This window comes from Grammomys surdaster, unplaced genomic scaffold (genome assembly GCF_004785775.1).
Source record: "Grammomys surdaster isolate TR1022 unplaced genomic scaffold, NIH_TR_1.0 146, whole genome shotgun sequence".
Taxonomy (NCBI): Eukaryota; Metazoa; Chordata; class Mammalia; order Rodentia; family Muridae; genus Grammomys; species Grammomys surdaster.
Window position 1 is genome coordinate 7,748,225 of NW_021604604.1, and position 15,639 is coordinate 7,763,863.

General features: G+C 41.8%; 1 protein-coding gene across 2 annotated transcripts in view; it reads right to left on the reverse strand.

Moving 5' to 3' along the window:
* Slc39a12 (solute carrier family 39 member 12) overlaps window positions 1-7,555 on the reverse strand; it is an 83,962-nt gene extending 76,407 nt beyond the window's left edge. The window contains exons 1-3 of one of the 2 annotated variants that reach the window (XM_028764946.1): window positions 7,453-7,555; window positions 6,349-6,670; window positions 2,096-2,377 (exon numbers count right to left, since the gene is read on the reverse strand). In XM_028764946.1, the coding sequence (XP_028620779.1) occupies window positions 2,096-2,377; window positions 6,349-6,606 (540 nt within the window). In that variant the 5' untranslated portion in view covers window positions 6,607-6,670; window positions 7,453-7,555. Of the gene's footprint in view, window positions 1-2,095; window positions 2,378-6,348; window positions 6,671-7,452 lie in introns of those variants that run through there. The other variant, XM_028764947.1, reaches the window with a different exon arrangement.
* Window positions 7,556-15,639: the final 8,084 nt, after the last annotated feature.

Genomic DNA, 15,639 nt, shown 5'->3' on the forward strand with positions numbered 1-15,639 from the left:
GAAGTTGGTTGAGGACCATCTAGAATGGCTACTAGAGGACTGCCCTGTGGAAGTCAAGTTCTATGCATTTTAAGAGCTGGGACTGCAAGGGATAGACTGGTGTGCAACTCCTATGCTGTCTAGGACAAAGCATCAGTCTGCAGAGAGATGTCACCAGCCTTCTGCAAAGGCTTGACTGACTGACTGGCCACTTAGGTCATTGTGGGTAAATAGACTACAGGAACCATCCAGAAGTCACATATATACATTGGTGTAGTTGGAAGATCACTGTGGTAAAGCCTAGAAAGGTGCATGACAGTAGTTTGCTTCTTGTTAACTAGATGAAAAAAAAGTAGTTTCCTATGTCCTGTTATTTTATTCTCTATAGATGTTTGATCTTACAAATACTGTAAAGGCTGAACACTGACCATGTGGGCAGTGTAACTAGAAACCCACTGCTACCCATCATTTGCCTTTAAGTTCTGGATTTCCATTTCTATTTAATCTACACCAGTAAAGGGGCAGGATATCTAAAATCCTAGTGGGTAATTCAAGCCAATATTACATCATAGAGAAATCGCAATGAAGATGTTACATTTAGGAACACATCCTTATTCAAGCTAAAAATTAAATTCTATTAAGTAACCTTTTCCTAACATGGAAACAGGACTAATTTGGTCAAAGGTTAATACTCACAGAATTAGAGGTGGCATACAGACAGATCTTTGCAAGGTCTTTAGTAAATATGCTTTTTCTTGTATACTAAGTAAGAAGAGATATTAAGCACATTTGTAACATTTAGAAAGGGGATTTGCTGGTTGTTGAGCCAGAACAGGCCAGCAGAGACCTTTTCCTCTTGGACAACAGAATGGAGACTAAGAATTAAGCTTTTTTTTAAAGAAATCAATGAATAATTCAAAAGATAATAAAGATGCACAACCATTGTTTCATAAATAATGTTCATACCCCTTCAAATTGTGGTATGGATCCTCAAAGAACTCTTCTGGAAATATGACTCAAGATTTATGAGGCAGAGGATGTAGTTCAGTGGCAGAATGCTTGCCTAACAAGCCCAAAGCCCTGGGTTCAATCCCCAGTATCAGTGATGATGATGATGACAATGACTGGTGGTGTTGGTGGTGGGTGTGTATGTGTGTGTGTTATAAATATGTGTGTAAATGTGTATGTACCCTGATTATGACCATGTGGAAGCCAGAAGTCAGTCAGTAATTATCCTCTACCTTTATGGTTTTTTTTTTTTTGAGACAGTGTCTGTCAATAAACTTGTAGCTTGCCATTTTGGCTAGATTAACTGACCACAAGTCCCAAATAACTGCCTTTTCTTCTCCAACCCCAAGACTGCAGGAGTAATTGTAACCCTTGGCTTTTACATAGGTGCTAGAGACACAAATGCAGGTGTTTGTATTGGTACTTCAAGCATTTTGTTCCTGAGCCATCTCCTCAACTCCATGGGTAATAATAATAATAATAATAATAATAATAATAAACATTGCATTCAGATACCTTTGTTTGCTGAAACTTCCCATTGTAAACCAGAAAGTAAAAGTATGCTTGAAAGGCCATCATTCCTAGAATAGCAATGAAGACAGGTGCCGTGCCCCTGTCCTGGGCTGGGGGTAGATAAGAAGCCTGGACATACAGTGCTAAGCAGCATTGGGCTGCTGTTTGTTGAGTATTGCAAATAATGCTTTTGCAAGTGATTTCATCGATGAAATCACTAATGATAAATCATCTCTTAAACTGTTTCCACCTTCTTCCTTGGACAGAAGCCATGACAAATGGACACATGGCCTTCCACCACTTTAGTTCATCTCTTGGATGTGGCTCAAAAGCTTTGAGTCATGGTTATTAGGGAGATGAGAGCTGCCCTGTCACCTGGCCTGCCTACTCACCCACCCGCCCACCCACCCAGCTTCTGCCTAAAAGTCATCTGACATTTAGTCATCCCATTTCCTCTTGGACTTTTAGATTATGTCACTTACTATCCTGGAGTTAAGCCGGAAATAGTTATCTCTCTTAGATGTTCACCCATGACCTAGGAATAAGTGGTAAAACTAAGACCAATCCTACAGCTCCCCCATTCTTTACTTCTTACCTGACGACTAGAAGTGCCAAAGTGCTTCCTGGTGAAAGCCAAGATGTCATCAGTCTCCTTTTCTGAAAGGAAATAGGAGTCTTCATCCTGCCTGAGGCCAAGTAGACTGTGCAGGTAAAACTCATATTCCCTGGTGCTCATGTTGAGGTTGGAAGAACAGATCTCTTCCTGATGAATGATGTAATAGAGGAGGAGGAGTGAAACTCTCTGGATTACCTCCTCTCTCAGCTCATCCTTCAAATCTCCCCCAGCTGTGAGTAACAGCACATCGGGTTCCAAACACTGTAGGGAAAGGTAAGGAAGAAAGAAGACAAAGCCAAGCTTTACACAGAGCTCTAAAGTATTACACACACAAAGTTTCAAGTGTTTGTGCCTTGTGAGTACAGGGCAAAGCGGTCAGTCCCTGCAGCTACATTCATGGAGACTGACTGAGTCATGGTGAGACTTTTGTCTGACCACCATCTCCTCCTGGGGACCCTTTTGTAAAAGGGGACTCTTTGTCCTCAAGATGTTGATTTGCTCCTTTGTATAAAACCAGCCAATTCCCTGGCTTTAAAATGATGTTCCACATAGCATCCTTTGTCTTTTTCTAGCCATAAACCTTGAAGAGTGGTGAGTGGTAGAAGGGCTGGTCTAGAACTATGGCTTTTCTGACCCCACAGAAATAGTAGTCCTAAATGAGTAAGTTCATATAAATGAATCAGACACATGAAAGTTATAGCAAGTGAGTTGGGGGTGGGGCCAGTTGTGGACTAAAATCAGTTCCTTAAAACAGTGGCCGTGGCCTTAAAAGGATCTGATAACTACCTGACATTTTCAGTTGAAATCTTAAGCATCTAAGACAGATGAAGAGGGCAATGTCTGGGGTTGGGTTTTTGAGGAAGATCATTGTTCCAGAGTTCCCGAAAAAGGATCATACATTGCCTTGAAGAAGAGAGACAATAAGGGACTGAAGGCATCGTGAGCTCCCCACGTACAGTACACGCATCAGTTTCCACAAGATCCTACAGAATTATCCCAGAAGAATTAACCCTTTGATTAGAGATTGGAAAAAGAGGTTCAATATGCCTCAATGGCTAGAAGTTTCCCCACTAGAGGTATTTCCCCTCCTGGAAGCTATGCAGGGCCCTAAATCCCACTATGACTGAGCTAATTCTATAGGAGTTACTAATGTTAATCCCAAAGATGGAAGGTAACCCATTTGGGTTGGAGAAAAACCTCCAACCCGAATCATGGAAGGCAAGCATTTGATTAGAGCAAGGTTTTTTTTGTTGTTGTTGTTGTTGGTTTTTGTTTGTTTTTTGTTTTTTTAAACTAGGGCTGCTTCCTACTAAGGTGGGGCTTGAGATGTCAGTCTTGAATGTGAAGAAGACAAGGCTTTCATACAGTTCAGGGTAGAGAGTTTTTCCGAATGGGACATTTGTTGGACAAAATAGTCAGGATTACAAGAGCAGAAAACTAAGTATAACAAGTCAGCCCCTCCTGAAACAAAGGTAGGGTTGCAAGATACCACGTTTTGAAACAAAGACATGACTCCTGTTTCCTGGAACAGGCAGCACAGAACCATTTGCAGTTAAAGTTACAGGTGGGGCAGAGTGAAATCCTTGCGAAACAGAGGTTTAATAATAAGCAGGAATAAGCCTAGTTCATCTTTACTATAAAATAGCCTTTAAGCCTAAGATAGAGGCAGGCTGGTTCTTCACTTAATCATGATGTGAGTCCATTATAACTCTGTCTAGGGCCTGGGAATACAGAGCAGTTCCCAGAGCTCTTGTCTATCATGCATAAAGCCCTAGGTTCAATTCTCACAACTAAAAACAGAAAACATTCCAATTATTCTGAGAGAGAGAGAGAGAGAGAGAGAGAGAGAGAGAGACAGAGAGACAGAGAGAGACAGAGAGAGAGACAGAGAGACAGAGAGAGACAGAGAGAGAGACAGAGAGACAGAGAGACAGAGAGACAGAGAGACAGAGAGAGACAGAGACAGAGAGGAAGAGAGAGAGAGAGAATGTGCACCAGGATCAGGACCAAACTGTTCATTTTTTAAAACTACAACTTTAATGCCTTTACTCTTAAATGCCCCACGATTTCAGATCCTTCATATTGATTTTTCTAATTCCATTTTACATTTTTTTCTCCTCATAAAATCAATACCACCACCTCAGTCTTTCTTTCCCCTGACCCTGAGAAATATAAACCCATTCCTCGCTCTCCTGGTTTCCCACAGAATATCTAACATGAGCATGACCTGTCAACAATATGCCTTAAATTAATGAAGAGATCCGACAACAAGCCAAACCCTGTGGTTTTGGCCAGAACCTGAATGTCTGTGCAACTGGATGATTCCTCCCCACCCCCAACATGCCACTAGCTTTTCATGAAGGACAAGAAGACATTTTTAGGCATCTTACAAAAGGAATGTTCTGAGAGCCAAGCCTTCTCCTATCAGTTTCCCTTCTCTTCAGTTTCCCAGAGCAAAAGGATAAAAAGCCCGAAGATGCAGCACTCTTAGACTGAGCATTTCCGAGCCCAGGAATAGATACAATTCAAGTGGAAGCTAAACAGCCCAAACCCTTGATAATGTCACCAAAAACAACATAAAACACCCCTTCTTCCTCTTCAGCCCCAAACATGGAGAACAGTCTTGCCTGTTTATGTTCACCCAGCAAATTTAATATTCAACCAGTCTTAATAAGGCACTTCATGTCATTAAAGGAGACCGTGGCCCTGCAGCAGATTCTCAGCGGAAATTAATAAGATCTGACTCCTGGTTATTTCCAGTGGGATGTCTGTTGTTACTATGTATATCTATTAATGTCATCACAGACGAGCTGCCTATTATAACACATCTCCCCTGGGAACCATTGAGTGTTTTAATAATTATGGCGTTATTTATCATTCACAAAGAGCAGAGAAAAAATTCTATCTGTGTAAGACCCTTTCTGTCACAACAAGGACAAAACCAGAAAACATTTGGCCAGGAAATGCACACCCTCACCCCACCCTCTGTCCAGATCCCTGTGGGAATAAGAAAGCTAGTCCAAATTGACTTTAGAAGCAGCCCTGCACTTCTGGTTTGCTTATACATGCTTTCAACTTACCTATGTATCTATAGGTTTTTCCTTTAAAACTTCACCTGGGATACAATGACAAAGACCGATTTCATGGGCAGTTGTTTTACAACCCAAGTTCTCCTCCACAGTGAAACTTGATGGACCTCGTCCAGGGACCCAAAACACCCACACTGGAACCTGATGGACCTCCTCCTACAACAACCAAACCCTGGGATAAGCAATGCCTTCCCCCACCCCCAATTCCATGCTAAAGCAATCTGGAAAGGGTTGCAAGGGCAGAGGCTGGGTTTAAAGGGGTGAGGAGATAAGTGAGACTAGGGTACATGATGAGAAATTCACAAAGAATCTACGAAAAGTGAGTGAGAAAAAAGAGGGGGGAGGGACAGATATAGAGGAAGAGGGAGAGAGGGGGAGGGGGAGGGGAGACAGAGAGAAGAAGAGAAAAGGAATAACATATCATTAACAACAACATAACCGACCTAGGCAAATCAAGATTCAGCCAGGGAAGGAGGAAGCTTTAACGCAGAAACCTTGTGAGCTGCACAAATGATTGCGGTGAGGAGACATGATAGGGCGCACTTGTTAGGCCAGGAGAAGGAAAGCTGTGGGGAAGGCTGTGGAATCGGTCTCGGGAGGCGTGGGAAGAGTTTCATCTCTACACTTCTCTCCTGCACTTCACTTCTCTCCTGCAGCTCTAATTGCTCCCTGCTAATGATTCTTAAGACATTAACTCCGGGCCAAACAAACAAACAAACAAACCACCTAGGAGTGCACATTCTTTCGGGACCTGAATGTCAGACAAATATCAGAAAGCTGAGATCGTCTCACGGAAGATCAATACCCTCTGTCTAATATTGTCCGTGGTCACTGCAGGGCAAAAATAAAAAAGGATCTCAGGAAAGCAGAAAGGAGGATGGGTCAAGCATTCATCAGCAAGCCAGTGCCCCCAGAGAAGCAGAGAGGCTCTGGGAAGCGTAAACACTATTTTCCCAATGAAAAACACAATCCTTTATGAGTGGGTTGTTGGACGGTAGATTCGTGCCATTATCGCGCCATGCTGCACTTCCTGCTTGTATATGAGCTTTGTGTGTCATTTTGTTGTGATAATACTATCTCTATGTGGTCCACTGTTCCCTTTGGGACGATTCTTAGTACCCAAACCCACTTTATTTCACTAACCAGCTCGCAATCTCCTTGCGTCCCATTTTTTCTCTGTGGACACCCAGTCCTCTCCAACAGAACTTTGATGAGGCTTTGTGGATGGTTGTGGGACCGGTGGTCACCAGCAGAGAGGACCCTCAGAACTTCTAGCAGGTCTAGGCTCCCAGCTCTGCTGTTATCTTGAGTGAGGGCTTTGCCGTTCTCAGTAGAGGTAACAATGCTGAGAGAGTGGGACAGTAGCACCATCCACACGGAGAGATTTGTCCAGAAGCACATGTCCACTCTTCGGCTTGACTTGCCGTGGATGTGAGTGGGAGGCTTTGTGCAACCAAAGGGATTCCTATGGTTGAAAGGGAAAAAAAGAAATAAAGACTTCAATGACTGTGCATGCAACATGTTTGAAGTGACTCACTAATTGGATGCCTGAGCCGATTCGCAACAACAGGGGGTCTGGATGTAGCTTATAACCCCAAAGACCAGACCAGACCAAGCAGGAAACTTCCTGCCTCACAGTGGGCAGGAAACTGTGCCTACACTACTCAGTCAAATGGTTAAATGAGGGTGCACTTTGCTTGTCTGCAGCCAGTGCCTGGCACAGGACCCAGAGTTAGCTGCAACCCCATTTAAAAAAAAAAAGTCTGTGCAGTCAGTGGAGAAAATTAAAGAGAAAATGACTTCTAATATACTTCCAATATCACACTGAGTCAGAAGCCTTTGAAGAGGACAAGGTCCTAGAGAAAATTAGTGACGTTCAAGAAACACTAGTTAGCTTTTAGCTTAGTAAAACCATCCACCAAGACACAGGTGAATGAACTATCTCTGAAAAATTTCAAGACCCCAGAAGGATGATAAATCTACTTACGCAATAGTCTGTGAAAGGATGGGAAATCACTTTAGAGTCAATCAGAATTTACAAAGAAAACAGTCTTGAATTGATTGTTTAAAGAGTGCAAAATGTTAATAGCATCTCTTGTAGTATCCAGAGTTGAGCCGATATTGACCCTCGGGTAGTAACGAGATCCTGAGATTATTTTTATGGCTTAAACAACAGTTTCTGACTATTACGTTAGCATTTTTAAAAGGAGACACGGGAACACAGACCTTTCTAAACCCAGCACTTACCTTAAGAAAGGGAAATGGTTATTTATCTTGAGCTCCCTGGGCCTTTAAATTTCTGAGAGCGTTTTGTGGTCCCACAGTTCTCCCGTTTTAAAATTCCTTGACTGTGTGCTGGGAGCTGGAGAGGATTATTTCAGCCCAGAGACATTTCTAGTTGCTATGGCAAGAGCTGCTCAGGAGGTAAAAATGAAGGTGGACGAAAGCGGACAGTTTCTGGCTGACAGATTTTCAGGATAATCAAATAAATGTGCTTGAGGAATTATCCTTTTATATCAACATTTAGCACAGTATTTTAAAATTATCTATAGTCATTTGCCTTCCAAGGGACAGAATCTAGGTCAAAAACAAAAAAATGAAATAAAATTCCACCTTGCAAGATGAAAGAGATTAGTGTTAGATAAGACATTTTCCTGAACAGCAGACCACTGTTTATCACAGGCTTAAACCAAAAATCAACACAAAGATTGGCCCTTTAAAACTTTGTTTTACAACTTGGAAATATTTAAAAGATTCGAGAATGTGATAAATAATAGTTTAAATTAAAAGTACTTGTTGAAGGAACACATTTCTTACCTGAGAAGTAAATAGATACAATTGAGGGACCTGTGCCAATCACCCATTGGGTATGGAAACTGGGCACAGCCAACTGAGGTAACCAGGGTTCAATTTAACTACCCATGTGTACATGGTTTTGTATCAAATGTCAAAGAAATGGATTTGTCCTTTGTCTCAGAAGCACCATGGTGACAGTAACTGGAGATAAAGACCAGACTCACCCAAAAAACAAGGAATTAGACCAAAGTTAAGACTTTCAAACTGAAGGTTGAGCAATAACTGAGGAACCAGGAGGCTTTGGTCTTTAGGCCACAGGACATTGGATCAAACTTCCTGAAGGCATGTGCTCATCACCTGTGGCTGTCCGGAACCACAGTGTAAAAGGCTTGGGTTATCCACGATCAAGAGCTTGGTTAAAAGGCCACTAAAGAAATAATTGTTCACTGCTTGTGCAATATAGCAGGTCTTAATCTCTTCGTTAATTAGTCCCGTTACAGGGAACAGATCATATCATCAGATTCATTCAACTCCCACAGCATAACCTGCCCCATTATTCCAAGACTAGTTTCTGATGTGCTCTGACCACTTCTCTCAAGACCACAGCCTTGCCAGAGCCCTTCCACTCATTCCCTATTCCCTTTAGTCAGTGTCCAAACTGAAAGTCCCACATGGTTTCAAGTTCTCTGACTCAGGGGTGTAGTTTACACCTTTGTGCTCACGCTACCTATTTCCCTAGCAAGCCTAAAATTAATCTTTCTTAAATGTGTTTCCATTTTCAATCCAGACAAATTTCCTGGAAGTGAACTTCATGTGTTTACTAACTCCATAACAAAGGAAATATCTACTTTTGATGGAAATATGTGAGATATTTGGCTCACATTTGGAACCTATCTCATCTGATGCAGCATTTACTAATTTATAGATGCTTATGTGCAGCTTGTATAATTTATATATACAAATTTATTTATGTGATGGTTTGCATATGCTTGGCCCAGGGAGTGACAATATTTGGAGGTGTGGCCTTGTTGGAGTGGGTGTGTCACTATGAGCATGGGCTTTATTACCGTTGTCCTAGCTGCCTGGAAGCCAGTCTTCTGCTAGCTGCCTTTAGAACAAGAGATGGAACTCTCACCTTTTCCTGCCCCAGGTCTGTCTGGAACCTGTCATGCTCTGACCTTGATGATAATGGACTGAACCTCTAAACCTGTAAGCCAGCCCTAATTAAATGTCATCCTTATAAGAATTGCCTTGGTCATGGTTTCTGTTCACAGCAGTAAAACCCTAACTATGACTACATATGTATGTATGTATGTATGTATGTATGTATGTATATTTTATGTTTGTGTAATTTATAGAAGCTATGGTGGAAAGGAGGGACTGAGTCTGGTTGATTATCCCACCATTTAGCCCAGTTATTTGCTCTCTGATATGTCTTGAGCTTCACACGTCTACCAAATGGTGTATTGTCATGTGTTTTACAACAAGAAAGAACTTCAAGGGACTTGTTAAAATGGAAGAGACCAATGATTGAAGATGAGACTCAAGCAAGACTAAGATATCCAGTCCTGGGCTTCTATGTAGGTATCAAGTAAGCAACTGTAGGGACTGAGTCTCACTTCTGAAATAATCTTGGATTTATATATTTATCATGACAGATTTTAAGGCATACAGATGTATGGAGACTCCTGATAATTCATGCAACACATTTTGATCCAATACCATGGCAGAAGATGCTACTCTTCCTGGATACCCAGTTGTTCCTAAGGAGGTATCTCTGGCAATAATCCAGGATCCAATAGCTATGAGCTATTTCTAGACCACTTTCCCCCATATTCACTCTGTGTTGCCTACTTCCCTCTTTCCAAACACTAGCCCTCCTAGATGGCACTTGTGATACTGTCTCTTAATTTTTAGCCTATTTTATGAATAAGTATTGTGCCTGCTTTAGCTTCTATCATGAAACACCAGTTAAATGTTCCAAACTCCTTACAGTACTATTCAGAAATGCTCGGCATCACACAGCTAGTGTGCATCTCCAGAAATCTAAGGCCGTCTGCATCAGAAGTGGTACATGCCCTACCAAGCAACCATTGGTGGCATGTGACCCATAGCTTGTTTGTCTTTTAAGGTTGATTTATTTTTATTTTATGTGTATGTATGTGTATTTGTAAGCATATGTATATGAACCACATGCGTGCAGGTTCCCACAGAGGCCAGCAGAGAGCACCAGATACCCTAGAACTGAGTTCCAGGCTGTTGTGAGCTACCAAGTGTGGGTGCTGGAGCCAAACTCAAGGTCTTCAGAAGAGCAACAAGCTCTCTTAACTGCTGAGCCATCTTCCCTGCCTAGCAGCCATATTTTTTTAAGTTCCCAAACAGCATGTGGATAATAGAAAGAACTAGGATTCAGGCAGCAGATGGTTCCCCTGAGAATATACTGCAGAGGTAACAATACACCATGTTTTAATCTTTGCTTTCTTGCCCCTTCAGCCCAAACATTTTCAGAGAAAGACAATTAGAAGGTAAAAATTTCACACAAATATAAGTTAAGGCCTACTCCATTTGTAATACTTGCTAATCATATTTATTACTGGGTAGTTGAATTAAATAACTTTCTTTTTCTAAATATATGTGTTAGCTTTCATCATTATAATGAAATATTAAGAGAACAACTTAATAGAGAACAATTTATCTTTCCTCACAGTTTCATTGTTACTTGGTTCCATTGTTCTGGGCCTGTAAGTGGTAAATGGGGTAAAACCTGGCAGCCCCATGTAGCTATGAGCTCAACAGAGTAATCCACTGATGAGGTCAGCATGCTCATCACCTAGTTACATCTCACCAGCAACAAGACCACCACACCTCCTTATGAGCCTGTAGAGCCATTCCAGGCTATAACAGAGTATGAACCCACTATACAATCAAACAGGGAGTGCTACAGGCAGCGATTAGGCATGTACACCCCTCTGTGACATTGCAAAGTCATAGCATTTCCAGTACTTAGAAAACTGTTGGGATGTATGGAATTTAGCTTTATGAATTGCCTTTCCTTTGGAAGCTGATAGTAAATGATAAAGGAAAACAAAAGCTAGAAATTTTATATGAGACTCTCTAACAGTGTTTCTTTCCCATGTGGAAATTAGGCATGGTTACAAATTAAAATTTGTAAAAGAAAAACAACAACAAAACCAAACAAACCATAACCAAATGAGTAGGTTAAAAACCATCAATTATTCAACAAAGATAAAAAGCAAAGATAAAAGAGATTATTTGAGATAGTTTGGGTCTTCACTCTTTGCTCCTTTAATGCAATTTCAATTATATATCTATTTCTGTGTTCACTCTTTGTTTACCGCATTATATCAGTCTTGTTAGACGTTGCCTGCTTTACCTTGTATGATATGTATCTGTCATCTTGAAGGTTCGCTTCTCAGAGAATGTAGCGTGCTATCCATGTTACTCATTGAGTTGCTGGCTGCCATCTTTGGAACTTAGAGTAAAACCAATAAACGCCCATTTCTGTGAAAGCACTTTTCAGCTTTTTCACTGATTTGAGCCAAATGTCAACCCAAGTACAGCTTGAGGCAACAATGACGCGTCTTGCCATCTTTTTGCAACACTGTTTCTTCAAGTGACATTTTCAGGCAAAGGAAAAACTTGCAAAAACAGAAAGATGGTGTTAGGAAGAGTAGTGCTTTCAATTTCACAGCTACTGTCTGAGTCACTGGGAATGAGCCTCCACATAAGCAAGGTCTGCTCTGGGTTTCAGTATGACAAACTGACGTGAAATAAGTCACAGGAGATGCATGACTTAAGCCACAATCTTTGTGGTCCAGGAATCCTCTGCTTCATGGTGTCAACATTTTCAGCAAGGGCTGGGGTTACTTTGAAGGCTTGCCTACATGGGGTCCCCTTTCAAGCGTACATGAGTGTTAGCAAATGGTAGAATCTAGTTGGAGTATCATCTGCATTATAGTGGTTAAAGGTGAATCGTGGCCCTATTCATACTTGACGGACTACCACAGGCTCCAGCTCACCAAAAACATATTTAGGGCTATAAGGTGCTACAGGCAGATTGGTAAGATGTTACAAATCGATGAACATTCCAAGAGAGCATGTTTCTCACCCGTGGCCTTTCCTGGAGTGGGGATGGGTAAGGCATTGCAGCATCGCTTGATGATCATACTCCAAGTTTACCCACTGTTAAATGCCCTGGGTTAGTTGCAAATACCACCAAAATATAGCTTAACATTAATATTTATAGAGAATCCTTAGTAATCAAGTAAAATATTGGGAATAGTTTTCTGATTTAATTAGGTCTCATTTGCTTGGTCCTAAAATTAAAAAAAAAAATCTATTTCATACCCCTTTGTAAGTCTCCAGCTCCAGAGACAGCTCAGTCGGTAACGTGCTTGCTGCATGAGCACAGGGTCTTTGAGTGTGAGCCCCAGAAATCACTGAAAAACTAGATATGGCAATGTACTTGTAAGGCAGAGCTGGAAAAACAGGCAGGAAAACTGGACTTGCTGGCCATCAGCTAGCAAATTTCAGGTTTAATAGGAGACAGTACCTCTAAAAAAAGGTAGACAGTGATTAATGCATATCCATGTTGTCTCCACATGTATGTGCACACTGTGTATACTTATGTACACACAGAGAGACATTCTCTCTCTCTCTCTCTCTCTCTCTCTCTCTCTCTCTCTCTCTCTCTCTCTCTCTCTCACACACACACACACACACACACACACACACACACACACAAGCTTCCTGGGTGCTGTGATTATGGGTATGTACTACAATGGCTAAAAATTAATACTTTATGATTTGAAAATTTAGCACCATAAACATAGATATAGTTTGGATGTAGTATCTCCCACCGAGAGTTCATTACTGGCAGGTTGGTCTCTAGAGCATGATATGAGTATTAGGAGATGCAGTGAAACCTTTAAGAAGTAGGACCTAGTGGTAGAGTCTTAGATCATGGGTGTCCTTGGCAGAATAAATAGCTATCATGGGACTTGTTTTAGTTAGTTTTTCAGTTGTTATGCTAAACATAACCTGACAAAAGAAATTTCAGTAAGTAACACTTTGTTTTGGCCCAAGTTTGAAGGTATAGTTCACCATGTTGGGTGTCTTAAGTTAGGGTTTTCCTGCTGTGAACAGACACCATGAGCAAGGCAACTCTTATAAGGACAACATTTAATTGGGGCTGGCTTACAGGGTCAAAGGTTCAGTTAAGTATCATCAGCATGAGAACATGGCAGCATCCAGGCAGGCATAGTGCAGAGAGAGCTGAGAGTTCTACATCTTCATCAGAAGGCTGCAAGCAGAATACTGGCTTCCAAGCAACTAGGATGAGGGTCTTAAAGCCCACACCCACAGTGACACACCTACTCAAACAAAGCCACACCTACTCCAACAGGGCCACACTTTCTAATAGTCCCTGGGCCAAGCATATGCAAACCCTCACAGTGGCCAAGGCAGCATTAAAGTAGGGGAGCACATTGTATCTACTGTCAAGAAGCTAAGCATGATGAACACTTTTACTCAACTAACATTCTCCTTTTTGTGCAGTTCAAGTTCTCTGTCCAGGGAATGACACCTAGAGTGGGCAGGCCTTCTAATCCCAAGTATTCTAATCAATATAGTAACACATAGGCATGCACAAGGACCCATCTCTCAGATGACTCTCAATCTTATCAAACTGACATTTGAGGTTAATCATCATCATAGGATGGCTCAGAGAGTTTAACAAATGACTTTGTTCCTGACTCGGTCTCTGGCTTCTTGTCCTGAGATGGTTTCCTCTCTGCAAAGCAATCTACTGCCAGGTCCTCACTGAAGGCTGAACCAGAGTGGCCCACTCTGTCACCAACTTCAAACCTCTAGAACTATGAACTAAATGAACATTTTTATACATAAATTTAGCCTGCCTTGGGCACATTATAGTAATAAAAAAAGACATGATTTTATTTCTCAGATCAAAAATACTGCCATTTTCATGATGTCCTTAGAAAAATAGAACTCTTTATTCTTTTAAGATTTTTAAATTGGTTAATAGATACATCAAATCACAGAACTTAGGTTAAAATTTTTTACCACTTAGATAACATTCAAAATAAGGACATAAAAGTTCATGCTCAAACATTACTGAATGTTTTAATGATTTTAAATCATTGAATGATTTAATGATTTAAATGATTTACAACTCTGTTGATTAAGTTACCGGCATGGATGAGTGTTCTAGAGTGAACCCTGAGGGCATCAGAAAGAATAGAAACAGGCAACCTTGAGAGGTGAGAGATGGGCGTGGGGGACTTCTAGAATGTATTAGAGACCTGGGAGGTGAGAAACTCTCAGCACGCAAAGACAGGGGTCTTAGATGAAATGCCCTAAAATGGGGAGAGAGAACTTGTAGAGTCCACCTCCAGTAGAAAGAGTGGAGAGGTGGGCTTGCCATCTCATAGTCAAAAACTCTGACCCAGAATTGTTCCTGTCTAAAAGAACTGTGGGAACAAAAATGGAGAAGAGACTGAAGGGAAAGGAGGTCCAGTGACTGGCCCAGCTGGGGATCCATCTCAAAGGGAGGCTCCAAGACCTGGCACTATTACTGATACTATAGTGTGCTTACAGACAGGAGCTTAACATGGCTGCCTCTGAGAGGCCCAACAAGCATCTGACCAAGATAGAAGCAGATACTTACACCCAACCAGTGGACTGAAGTTAGGGACCCCTGTGGTTGAATTAGGGAAAGGCTGGAAGAAGTTGTGGAAGAAGGTGACCCCATAGGAAGACAAGCAGACTCAACTAACCTGGATCCCTGAGATCTCTCAGACACTGAGCCACCAACTATGAGGCCCCCAACACATATACAGGACTGGTCTGACCTCAGTGAGAAGATGCACCTAACCCTTGAGAGACTCCAGACTCCAGGGAGTGGGGAGGCCTGATGGGGTGTGGGTGGAGGTGGGGTAGGGACATCCTTTAGAGATGGGGGAGGAGGAATAATATGAGGAACTGTCAGAGGGCTGACCAGGAGGGTGATGACAACTGTTCTGGGGAAGGAGACATGGAGGCTGGAGGGAAGCCCACTGGACCTTGCTCATCCCACTTCAAGACCCTCTGACTCTTGATACTGTCTCTGGTGGATACTTACTCTCTTGCCTTTGGGTTATTCTGGCCTTTGGTTTGTTTCTGCCTCACGGCCAATTTCACTCTATCCTGACCCACTCTTTCTCCCTCTTGCCCAGGAAAGAATGCACAGAGATAAAAGTCCTTGTTTTCCTGTCATTTTATTTTTTCATTTCTCTCTCTTTCACAGTTATCTTGATTACTCAAGAGCCCTAGCGTGATTACTCAAGAGCCAGCCTTTCAAGGCTCAGATTCTGCTTCTGCTACTTGGGCTACAAGAAAAGCTACATGATGATCCTAAATTTTCTGAGTAACTGTCTTAGCTACTGCTCTGTTGCTGTGCAGAAACACCATGACCAAGACTGCTTGTAAAAGAAAGCATTTAATTGGGGGTGTGTTTACAGTTTCAGAGGGGGGCATCCATGACCATCATGGCAGCAAGCAGGCATGCTTAGCTCCAGGATCGCAGCTGAGAGCTTATATCTTAGCCCAAAATTAGAGGCA